The sequence below is a fragment of the Mycteria americana genome, chromosome 10, assembly GCF_035582795.1.
Source record: "Mycteria americana isolate JAX WOST 10 ecotype Jacksonville Zoo and Gardens chromosome 10, USCA_MyAme_1.0, whole genome shotgun sequence".
Lineage (NCBI taxonomy): Eukaryota > Metazoa > Chordata > Aves > Ciconiiformes > Ciconiidae > Mycteria > Mycteria americana.
The window spans coordinates 23643268-23656059 of NC_134374.1; the positions used below are offsets into that span (position 1 = coordinate 23643268).

General features: G+C 36.7%; 1 protein-coding gene across 1 annotated transcript in view; it reads right to left on the reverse strand.

Annotated features, from left to right (window-relative positions):
• The window catches only part of LOC142415037 (connector enhancer of kinase suppressor of ras 2-like), a 215289-nt gene that overhangs the window by 96773 nt on the left and 105724 nt on the right, over positions 1-12792 (reverse strand). The window contains exons 6-7 of the mRNA XM_075512981.1: positions 9005-9046; positions 4260-4379 (exon numbers count right to left, since the gene is read on the reverse strand). Coding sequence (XP_075369096.1) covers positions 4260-4379; positions 9005-9046 — 162 coding nt within the window. The remainder of the gene's footprint in view (positions 1-4259; positions 4380-9004; positions 9047-12792) is intronic.

Below are 12792 nucleotides of genomic sequence, written 5' to 3' on the forward strand. Positions count from 1 at the left end.
AAAGCATTTGTAAGTATAAAATGATCCAATTTCCTTTGTCATGCTAATTGACAATATAAATAACTCAAGGAATTGAAAACCTAAAAGCCAAGGAAGGGAATTTTCTTAAATCATGAAGTTAAAGTTATTTTATTCTATTTCAAAAAAGCTTACATATGCATGTTCTCTTTCTGTCAATACAGTCAGGACTGACGGTGGTTCTCACAGTCTAATGCTTTTTGTAGTACAGGAGTTTATTTCAAGTTTGTCAAATTGGTAGTTTGAAACAAAGTTTTGCCTTCCAGACATCTTATTCAAACTGATCATGCAGTACACTTCAGATGTAAATGGTATTACCATACCTAGTACTACAATTCAGGAGAAAAAGTGTTTTACAATCTTTAAAGTTACCTTTAAGTTAAACAGAAAATATATGGAGGGTGTTTTAGTATTTGCCACTGAAAATTCAGTGGCTAAATAGGGAAAAACAGGAAGCAATTTGATGGGTATATGCGACTGGTACAGCTTGGGAAAGAATGGAAAGAGAGAGGAAAAAAACCAGTATGTTTCTGGAGCCCAGCAAATGCCTGCAGAGATCAGGATGCAAACACAATCATCTGAACTTGGAATGGAACCTAAAATGTGTGCTTCCCAATGCAATTCTTTTGTCCAGCAAACTGCCATGAAACTACCAGCAGAGAGTGCGTTCTGGGGAATGTATGAGATAAGACTATTTTTTAATAAAGCAGAATGGAAAAGAAGATACTTTAGAGAGGGAAAAAAAGAAAAAGAAGACTATTAAGCTCATAAAAGCATGGACAGAAAGTTAGAAAATGCTAGAACTGAAGGTACACATTCAAATGACATACAGTCCCTTTGTGAAAATGCTTTATGATCCAGAATTTATTTAAACAATTAAACACACAGACACGGCCCCGCAGGAGTTCTGACTCCGTGTAGCAACTGTGTGGACTTGGACCTGGAAATTAATTCAGTTTATGTGTAAGCTTATGCAATGTCTATAGGATTTCTGGCTCATTTGTTGAAGGAATTAGAAGGCATATAATAAAAGCAGGTTTGCAAATGGAGTTTTGAAAATAGAGAAAGACTCATAATTAAGTCAACTGAATATCATTCCAGATAACTGAATTCTTATATAAATCTGAGTAAGTAATTTACAACACATTTTTCACCAATGGCAAATAATTGTGTTCATTTTCTAGATGCCAACCCTATATGAAGCTGAAGCTAGAGTTCTCAGTAGCTCTGAAAACCTTAGCTACACTTAAAACCAAGAGAGACTGTATTTTAAACTAATGCTATAAAAGTAACAAGTGTTCTGAAAAATTATATGGTAAGCTTCTCCTGAAAAATAGATTTTTGGTGATTTTGACACAAATTGCTCTGTGCATAAGATTCCTATCTATAAAACTAAAATTACAATGTCATTTTCACAAGTGTGTTGTGAGGATGAATTAATTAGCGTCTGTGAAGCACTCAGTAAGGCCATATAAAAAAAAATCTCATGATGAAATTAGTAACTCAAGGGAATGCAGAGCTAAGCTGCAGTGTGGTAAATAAGACCTCAACCCCTACACTGAATGATAAGGATAAAAATGGAACTCTGAATACTTTCCATTCAGTGAATAGCACTCATTTTTCTCTTGAATGGAGCAGAGATCCTGTGGAAAAAAACTGCTATACAATCATGAGAAAGCCATTTGTAATTCATTACTCTGTTCTATATTTGATTCTGATTAATGTTTTCTTTTCCTTTTCACATGATTTTTCTTTTATTCCCATTTATAGTCCTTTTTCATATTTTTTTCTAAACAGAACACAGTGTCAGCAAAATTGATTATAAGGAACTTTCCAACCTAACATGTTATAGCGCCTTCACAATTAGGCACAGAAAACTCAGTCATTCACTGATTTCACTTCATCTAAAAAAAAAAAAAAAGAAAAAATTGATGGGCAACTTTGATTGCAGTATTTGTCTCATGTCCTCTGTCAGCAGTGCCCACTTACTGCAGTTTTGTTGGCTATAAACTTATGGGTACACTGCGGATGGAGAACTACACCATGGTTCTTCCACCCAGTGATAGAGTCCAGTCTACAGCATTATTACAGCACAGATCCTGTCTGCTTGATGTGCTATTAGAGAAGAGGGCGGTCCGGAGGAAAGTGTGGACCACATGACAGGCCACAACAATACAGCCAACAACTCTTTATCTTGGTCACTCATGCCTTAAGGGTTTAAATCATACTCTTGACACTTTACGATAAACTGCTTCGTATACCATTCATACCCAAGAACTCCTGAAAGACATCTGCCTAATATTGCACACTGTTAAATTTCCAGCTTACTATAGGACATGCCATTTTTGAAGCAGGCTACACTCTTTCTGTCCTCCATCAGCCTACACCCCTGTCCTAGATCTAGAGCTATCACTGAATGGGAAACCCTAGCAATGCCAAGCCCTGCTTGGTATGCTCCATCATCTCTGAGGAAAATACATCCTATCTGTGTTCATGTTCTCTTCAGCACTCGTGGTGAACTTTCCTCTAAGTAGACCAGCAGAAATATATTACATTTCTGGATAGAAAGGAAACCTATATGGAGATCCAGACTGCTAGCATGCAGGATGTAGTAGTCAATGCAAGTTGAAAGCACCGACAGATTTACAGCATATATACTACACAAGCTGTAAATGACACTGACCTGGTATTTCCTGGATATCCCTGAACTAACTCAGAAATCAGACCAAGAGGGGAAACTGGGCCACAAAGGGAACACATTTGGCCCCTGGGATGCAGCAGCACAGTAAGCAAATTGTGTCTATCTTCAGGGTTACATACTGGGCTAAGCATCTGTGATGCCACAGAATTAAAATTAAATGTGTTTTATGCTGTTGTAATGTTCTTTGTTGACTAAATCAGTCTAAGAATAAAGTAAACTTATGTAGTCATACAAAACCCCCTCATGTTATTAAAATACATCATTCTCAGATTAATATGCATACCTCAGAATAATTATGATCTTGTAACTTTGACAGGATTTGCATATGGCGTTCATTGCTATTCAATGTCAGAACAAAGAGTAAGATAGTGAAATCTCAACTAACAGAAATTTAAAATAAATCTGTAAATCACGCTGAATTACAAGCAAGAAACATGCCACAACTTGTATAGTGACACTCAAATGTGTTTTAATTCATCAGTTCTGGAATTTTCTGCAGATAAGCCTCACGACTACCAATTTCTCTACCTGCTTCCCCCTTTTTTCCTCCTCCAACTGCTTCCTCCAACCCACGAACAACATTCCTGGATTCCTCCTCTCGTGGGGGGGGGCGGGGAAGTCCTGAGAAGGCAGCTGAGGACAGTATAAGAGATCACACTGGGAAAAGTAACTTGTCTCTTGAGGAGAATGTTGAAGAACATCCCAGTGCCTGCAGTGCTACCTTACACTCTAGCTTCTACTAGGATCTTAGGCTCCCAGGCACAATCCTCCTATAGCCCACCAATGCCACAATGGTTGTAAAGTAGGTGACTACAGAGGGGAGACAGAAGTCTTTACCCACTGACCCCTAAAACTTCACAGAAATCCCTTGTACAAACAATGTAACACTACATTAATACTTAAAAGTGGTAGCCAAATAATTATTAAACTAACATCTCTGTGGAAAATTCTAATAGTGTGACCCATTACTATGCAGCTGGGATGTTCAGAAGACACCTCACTAGTCTGCTCAGTGAACAACAATTTGTGAATATAAGGGATTTATTTTCTTTCTGGGACAATACTTCTGAAAGTTTTATTTGAACTGAATCGTTAGGGAGGCATATAACCATTTTTATGCAAGCCCAAGAAACATACCTTCCACTAATCATTTTCAAAGCATATTAATTAATGATATTTTGTTAATTTTATTTGTATATGTATGTATTTGGGGATTACGTTGGTACATTCCAAAAACTGCAATATGGCTATCAAAGGACTATAACTTTTCTTTAGCTGCTCATATAGTTACCAGTTGCACACGAAGCCCTAGGTAAAACAGGTTTTAATTTTTAAAAAAAATTACAATCCCATCATTTATATAAATGTTAATTAAACCACTTTAAGAAATCTGATTCAGCTTACAAAAAAAGAAATAGTAGGACACTGCGTGAAAATACATTTTGATTTCTTGACAACTTAAAAAAAGAAATTGCCTTAAAGAACTGAGGCTTGTATTCTGTATTCTAACAGTTAAAGTTTAAACTGCTTTGCTACTTACCAAACCCTCACTGGGCATAATGCTGGTGAGATGAACTACCTCAAGGTGTGCTGACTGTGACACCAGAGAATCAGATGAGAGCGAAATGATGTGGTCACAAATCCCAGACAAGGTTTTACACTACGAAGAAAAACAAGTCAATATAATTCCTCATATTAAATTGAAACTACTAGCAGAGAAGGTCTTATTCTGAGAACTACCTGAGAATAAACAGATAATTTTATTTCTTAGCATTGTAAAAACTACAGGTATATGAAAGTCAAGTACAAGAGGTTAAAGGAACAGAAGATATCCATAAATGTAAAGAAAATGTACATGCATGTACAGGTCTTCTGATCAGAAGATTTTATTGTGCACTGAGAACATCTGTAGTCTAAACTATCTTCTCCACTCCAAATATATACACTTAAAAAAACCCCAAACACCTGATCGACTTCATCTTATCTGTCGCTATAATGTATCATTATAAATACAATGGAAGTCGAGTGAAATACATAAAAAATAAATGCCTTGCACACCAACTTAATAACCTATTTTGGATACCAAGTAATGAGAGCAACCCTACCAACAGTGATAATTAGGTGAATTCTGCATTATACAACTTCAAAATTTTTTCCTTTGTTAAAAATTACACTGGCAGAAAAGTGCCTTAGTTAATCCATTTCCTGAAATAAAATTCTTATGCATCTTTGAACACATCCTTTAACTGATATTCTAGATCACTACAACTATGCAATAATTTTATGTTATCCTGCCTTCTAGATAAAGATATCAAAATGTTAATACCAATCCACATGAACACCTTCAAAGTAGGAACCCCACTGCACAGATTAAACCTATCCATCAAAGGCAGACTGTAAGTCTATGGATCAGAAAGGACCTGATCTGTACTCTCAGAGAATCTTCATGTGTAAAGATTTATTCCGAAGTTTGCATGTGTTGCTTAAAGCATTCCTTCAAAAAAACTATGCCTAAAAATATTTGAACCTAATCCAATTAGGTTCAGGGTCAGGGTCAGGAAGTATGTTTGACATGGCACTATCATTCATTTAGATGAATTTCAGAATGGTCTTCTGGTCGAAGTTGTGCTGTATGCATCTATTTTTCTTTGGGACTATACTCTCATTTTCCCTAATTATAGCAAATGGTAGTGAAAACCCTTAAGGGAAGTTTTATTTCAGGCGTTTGCAAAAGCATGAGGATTTCTAATATGTCATTTGACACTATGTGTATACGTTAAATAAAGTTGTCACACTGAATAAATTAACTGGCTGAATGTATAGATTATATTTCCATTCACTGTATAGTTAGTCACCTGGAAATCCAAGCACAGCTTTGGAGTCCTGGATATGGCATTTGTATTTTGTATCAGCTGAAAGATGCAAAGCATCCCATTCAGATATGCATGACTCATCTAAAGGTCACCAAAATCCAGAAATATTTCTAGCAGTTTCAGCTTTGGGCCGGAACCCCTAAACAAAACTTTAGGTCCTGTCTTCCTCCCACCAGAGATATGGAAGCTGGCTTGCTCAAAAAATGGATTGTACCGCTATTCCACATACGAACTGATGGTTGACCCTGTCTGTGAGTACATGTTTTCATCCACCTTTTGAATTACTGTCATATCAAAATATTACTATGATTTTGAACTGAGGCCCTTTCTTATGCCTTAACATTTAAGATCATATGTACAGATTAGATGCAGACTAAATCCCAGAGACAACACTTTCTACTTTCTGAATGTCATGTTTTAACTTTACAGTTGTCACATGCAAATACTTTTTCAGTAAATAAACTTTGGAATGAAATAAACAGCAAAGAAGTTTTCAATCAAATTTACTCTTGTGAATCTTTAAGATCTCACCATGATTTGGAAAGTGAGTTAAAATCTATGTAGGATTTTAGCACCAGGAAAATGTTCAAGAAAATTATATTGGAATAATTAAAAGTATCAGTTTGCTGTAAAAGTAGTTCAGCAGATACAAGAGAGGTCTGACTCCAGTTGTAAATAATGCAAAGGCTGAGATAGTATAAATGGGAGCAACTGAGCAGAATTTGTTAATAATAGCACAGGGTCAGGAAGTATGTTTGACATGGCACTATCAACATGAGGTAATACTTTAACATACGCTAAAGTATTTTTGGCATAAAAAAATAGAAAGGACCAAAGTCTTGTGTACTAGTTCCAAAACCACAGAGAAGCAAAGTGCGTACTCTCCAGGTGGCGCAATACTACCGCACTTAAGAAAATCTCAAACAAAACCGGGTTCTTCAAGAAGTTCAGTACAGAAGAACTCTACATACAGTTCTACAGGCCATCCAACACCCCAAAACCATTTATTACATTTCTCTCAAAGGGGCATGACAAGAACAGAATCTCTAGGAAACCACTAAGTCTTGAACAAGTCATACACAGTTATACATCACAAAAAGCATTTTTAGTATGGGAGCCATTGCTGGGTCTGTACAATGAATACAAGTTAATAATCTGTATTTACTGCTGAGAGAAAGAACAACTAGCAGGTTGTAATTTTTAATTACCATAGGTATACTATATCAGTCTAAAGAACTGATGCAGTCTGGATAACCACATTTTGCTAAACAGATATCCAAACGAAAAGAAACCTGATGCTCAGACGTGCTGTTCAAGTGATCCTGAAGGTCACTCCTTCATAATTTATCTTTTCCCGTAATACCCGAGTTGCAGAGTAGACACAGTCTAGCCATATGACTAGTGAGGGAATGGCAACTATGCACCTGCAATCACATCATCTAAGCACATGCCGCCCTAGTGTGGAGCTCTTCCAAACAAATCCATACCTCAGTGAATCTCTCCAGTAACCAATGGAGAAAGTCAACCATGGATCATTTTATAAATCAGTCTTTACTTCTAAGTATATCTTTCATAATATCTTTCAGAAATAAAACAAAACGCCACGTGGTGTTTAAGAGTTATAGATTCTATCTCTTACAAATGTAAAATTTTACTTTAGAGCATCGCAATTATTTTTCTTGAGTATTTTCTTTAATTTTATTTTTTATTTTTAGAAATAAAATGACCATAAAAGAAATGAACAATTTACAAAGCTTATTCTTGAACTCAGTATCCTTGAAGTAATTAAGTTTTTTTTTAAGATGCTGTGAGAAAGATGGTGATTCTTCTCACTTCACCCAGAGTTACAGTGATAAACAGGTTAATTCCCAGAGCCTGGATGCTCTGGATCAGGTAGTTTCAGGTGATTTTGCTCAGGCTAAGATGAGTTCTACTGCCTTGGGATGCAGGCTCTTTAAGGTTCATTGCACTTTCACTGCTAAGCCTATGGAATACTTAAAAACTGAAACTTTTCTGTCTTCTCCTCTACCTTTTCATGCATCCAAAAACAGTAGAAAAGTAAAAAGTAACATTCCTACTAAAGATGTATTTCTAGAAGTCATATGCAGTTAGAATTGTGGGTTAAAAGATGTGTGTTTATGTATGTATATATATATATACACACACTCCGAATCCCAGAAGATTTCAGGTGCTTTTAGAAGTTCTTTTCAGAATCAGGTTTGCAACAGTAAGCTTTTTTCTAAAAGTCACTGCATGCTTTCTGAATTTAACAGCACATCAATATTTTATGACAAATTTTAATCCCCACTGGAAGCAGAGTATGTGTAAAAGGCGCTTTTTTTTAAAAAAAAAAAAGGAAAAAAAAGAGTCAGGCACTTGGTTAGAGCTTGTCAAAAGCTTATCTGAACTTGTAAATCCTTTGAGATTTCCCTTTATCCATAGGTTTTAACTCTATCTCAGCGTCAGTACAAGTTTTCTGTGCCAGTACCAGGAAAACAGAAAGTATTTGAACTTAAAGGCCAATACCTAATTAATAATTTTGTATAAGATTCTTCCATTCCCCTTTGTCATTAGATTTTTTGAGTGCTGAAGGCACAAAGTGCTCAGTCTGACAACCAGTGAAGCTAGTAATGCACCAGGTCTGATAGATCCATTGCTGGAATTCCACGCCAGCAATCTTAGCAAGAGTATTACACTCATAAGAGTACTGTGAAGCTTCTAAAACAATCTAAGAACATTAATTATGTATTTGTAATTAACTGTAGGTATAACAGAGAGCATTACTCCAGGGAACGGTATGAAAGGGGAGAGTGAGAGGGAGTATCTGACCTTGCCTGCTAAAATAAACAGGCATAAGTTAGGGAACAGCAGAAGAAAGCTGATTCTTAAGCCTTAAACTTGAAAGACTTCCAATTTAGGAAAGAGAAAAAAGGTTTGGTAGGAACAGTTCTTAAGTGAATGACACCATCTTCCATAAGCCTCCAATCTTCAGAGAAACTGGAAATAATATCTTAGGTGAAAAAATATCTTATTAATATTGTTTGGGTAGAGTCTCTCTATTTCTTTACATCGATGCACAAAAAGACATTTCGGACTGTTAAATCTAGACTACTGGGGCAGTCATTAAACTCGCTGATAGGAGGCACAACTAACTGGCACTAAGTTGGTTTCAGGGGGTCACAAAACATGTAAGCTGATATCTCTTGCTGATCTTAAAGATAAATTTCACTTTTTAACTATTTGATCTTATTTATGAAAACTTTAACTTTTAGCAACTGATATAATTCATCAGAAGTTGTGTCAAATAGTAAGGAACTTTATTTTCCTATGATAGCTTTAACTTTTCTTTTAATCATTTAAGTGGATGGGGTAGGATTAGAGAATACCAAAGCAGAATACTTAGATTACTTACCACATGAAGAATTTTATTTTCTGTTTCATACACTGTACAATCCTGTAGTAAAGTAAAACAAAAACAATTAATGCACTTTATTTTAAATTTCCTATTAAGAAAGAAAAGAATGCTTTATGCTGATAACTATCTCTTACAGATGTACCTGTAAAGACAAATGATCTCTTGAGTTTGTCATGTCCAAAATGTTACTTTACAGTCTTAGGAAACTTGACTTCTCTTGTGGCTGGTTAACTTCAGGGATCTATTCTTCCTTTTACAGTCATGAAACTCTCGTGCTCAATACTAGTAATAATATAAATGTAAGGCAAAGGGGACAGATTCATGGTAGTGAGAAAAAAGTAATTGAATATAATTAATCTGGCATGTCAGAAATTCAATGATGTGCAGAGCAAGAGATACATTGCCTAGCCTTAAATCAGGCAGAATGTCTGCTGTTCTACCAGTTGTGTGGGGTGCAGCCAGTTGTGTCAGACCTACCACTAGGTAGATTGTGTTACGATAACGCATGGGAAGGAAGAGTAAAACAGAGAATATTTTGACAAGTACAATGCTAAAGATGTTAAATGTAGTGTGTCCACACTGTCAGTTTGGTTCACTCCATCTTTTGCTTCAAGGCCCTGATTGTCTACACCACCCACAAGGGACAAGAAACAGCAGCAGTCCCATCTCTTGAGAGAAGTCATGTAACTGCTCTAGCTTTGGACTTTGGAAGGCACAAGTCCCACCAAAAAGGGATGAGAAAGGACACGGGCTTGCTCATGTTGAGCACTGGTCCAGCGATATCCAGAGGGTTTCACTGCCTTAAAGCCTTCCAAAGAACAACTCCATCCCAGCTCTCCATTACACAACATTGCTATTAACCAATTTAAAGTAGGCCTGAAAAACAATATTCCTGATCGACCTCTTTATTTGCTTACGACTTGTAACTTCTAGAGCAGCCTTTTTCCTATTTTAGTTATCATTTTAAGAATAATAAATCTTATCACTACATAACTTGAGTGATTACTGCATTAACTTGCATTTTGATTTAGTGATATTACAGTGGCTAGAATATTACTTTTCCTTCATGAAACAAAGCATACAAATTCCTAAAAGACTGCCGCTACTGCTTTTTAATGTTTTGAAGATTTCCTCAGTACAATCCTCTGTAAAGCAAGACACAGTCATGGCAAGACAGTATTTAACCCTTTCCTACAGGAGAGGGCCCAAGTGCACTGAGGCAGCTCTACCCCACCCTGCTCCTGCCAGTCAGCAATCCAAATCACCACACAGGCTCTCAAGCTATGTTTTACTAAAACATAAAATTAAAAGGAAAATACAGAAAACTCAAGTTTGCCAGACAGAGTGAGATTAGAATAGACTCCCTAAAAAACTCAGTCCCCTCTGAGGGCAGCCGCAGCCAGGGCCGCAGCCCCCACGGCCAGGCTCCCTCTCCCCCCAGCCCCAGAGCTCCAGAGCCTTCCGCCGCTCGCCCAAGGCAGGCAGCCCACCACATGCCTGCACGGTGAGCACCGGCCTGCGACACCTACCTGTCATCAAAGGGGTGCTTTTCTGTAACAAAATCCGAGGAGAAAATATTTCTGATGTATCCCAGCACCTCCCTGTGCCCAGGGAGACCGAGACCCCCACCCTGGCTGGCGGCAGTCCCAGAGTCCTGTGAGGGAGGGCATGAAGAGGCTGCCACAAGAGATGCTGAGGAGCAGGCAGGGTGGGATCCTCGCCTCACCAGGGGCCTCGTTTGTCACAGGAATCTTATTTATAACGCTATGTTGGCACTAACTCTTTACATCTAAGTGAATTAATGGTTAATAACAGAAAAAATTATGTTGTGAAATTGCTAAATACTTCTCCAAATGCTATGTCACATTGGAAAAAGCTTTCTACAAAGCAAGATAAGGATTTCAGGACATATTTTTAAGGATGAGGATATGACAAGTAAAAAACCTGTTTTGTTTATTTGTCTTTTTTCCCTGAATAAGTTTTTAAGTAAAATGTAACTTACTGATATACCTAAAAGATCCCCTCAAGTAACTTAAGATTCCCTATAGTTCTCAAGATTTCCTCTTTCTTGGATCTTAATATGTAGGCAATCACAGGTAATTGCTTTAAAGTCCCCATGAAATAATTCCAACATCCTCACTCCATGTACTCTAGAAGTAGATTAGCTGTATGATCAGCTTAGGCTGTGGTACTCTTTGCTAGAGAAATAGCAGCTAACTGGCAGATCTCCACTCCTCTTGTCCAGCAGCTTGAATCCTCGGCTATGTCCCATCCACTGAGGCCATGTCCAGCTCTTGAGCCTCCTTCCTTGGGTGCTGCTTTGAGGACCTTGTCCCTCAGCCCACCTGAGGCTGCTGCAGAGCAGCTTTAGCCTGTCCAAGCCACTCAGCCCTGCGTACCGGCCTGGAGAACAGGTAACTGTCACACCCTCAACTCTAAGGGTCACGTTTATTTTGGAAGATTGGCATTTTTGTAGATAAATTAATTTCTAAGTGAATACAGCTTAAAGAATGTTGTTACAGAATAAGAAAGTTAAAATCAGAAGATTGTGAGTGCCAAGGAACACAGAGAAGAATTTATATTAGCATTTCATGGTCAAGTATCCCTTTGATGTTTCTTCTGTATTCATACTGTTATTTTCTACAGCACAAAAAAAGAATTCAGTTAGTCAGTTTGGTTGGCAACGCCCAAGGCAGTTTTTCCTACAAGTTTTACACACTTCAAACAGCACATCCACCATCTCCTTTTAACCCTCCAAGAACCAAGAGAACAAAATGATCACAGCAGGGCTTGCAGCTTGACTTCAGAGCTAATGCTCCTTTTTAAATTATTCCTTTAATTTCTGTGCTAGAAATACAATATGAGCTTCATTCTGAACAAACTTAATTACTTCAGGTCAAAAATAGAGGACTTATGTATAGTAAAACTGAAATTTTACTGCTTTGTAGAGCAGAATTAATGTTAGCTACACTTATGTTGCACATTCAAGATTACATTAGCATTAAAAATGTTAATGGCTTTGGGATTCCTTCCAAAATAGATGCATATTGACTTTTTTTTTTTTTAATACATCAGACTAGTTTAACTGAGAGGTTAAAAGCACTTGCAATATTATACTAAAATATTAAGATATGTAGGTCACAATATTCTTCTGATTTATTTTTCTCTGATACATAGCAATGCACTAGGGATCTCATTAAAAAAAAAAAAAAAAATCTTCCAGGACTAACATTTATAGAATTTTGATCTATTTTTCTTAGAAAATAAATAATAGTTATAGTGATATTCTTTCTATATCCTCCATAAGCAAGATGATATGTTAAAAATGTTTTTTCTTAGAGTTTAAAAAACTCTTAGAATGCAGCTACTAATTTTGTTTTATTTCCCCTCTGTAAAATGGTAAAATAGTCACAGCAGCAGTATTACATACAAGCCAGCGTCTGCACTACCCAGAACATCCTACCTTTCAAAGATACCGTACACCTTCATAACTCTGATAAAGTAAAACAGCATTCTTGTGAATATTCATAGAGAGAAAAGGTCAGTAGGACTTGTGCTCACCCACACTATATTCATAATTTTAGTTTATAATTCCAAAAGAAAAAAAATGAAAGTACTACTGAAATTTGCAGATACCATAAAGAATGTTTTATGACAAATCTAAAGGACAGTTAACTAACACATAAAAAGACTAATACATGTAAAATATTTAGTTCAATAACTTAGTACAATAAAACAGCATGAGTTAAGTCAACTACTGAAGAGAAACAGAGACCCTATAAAGG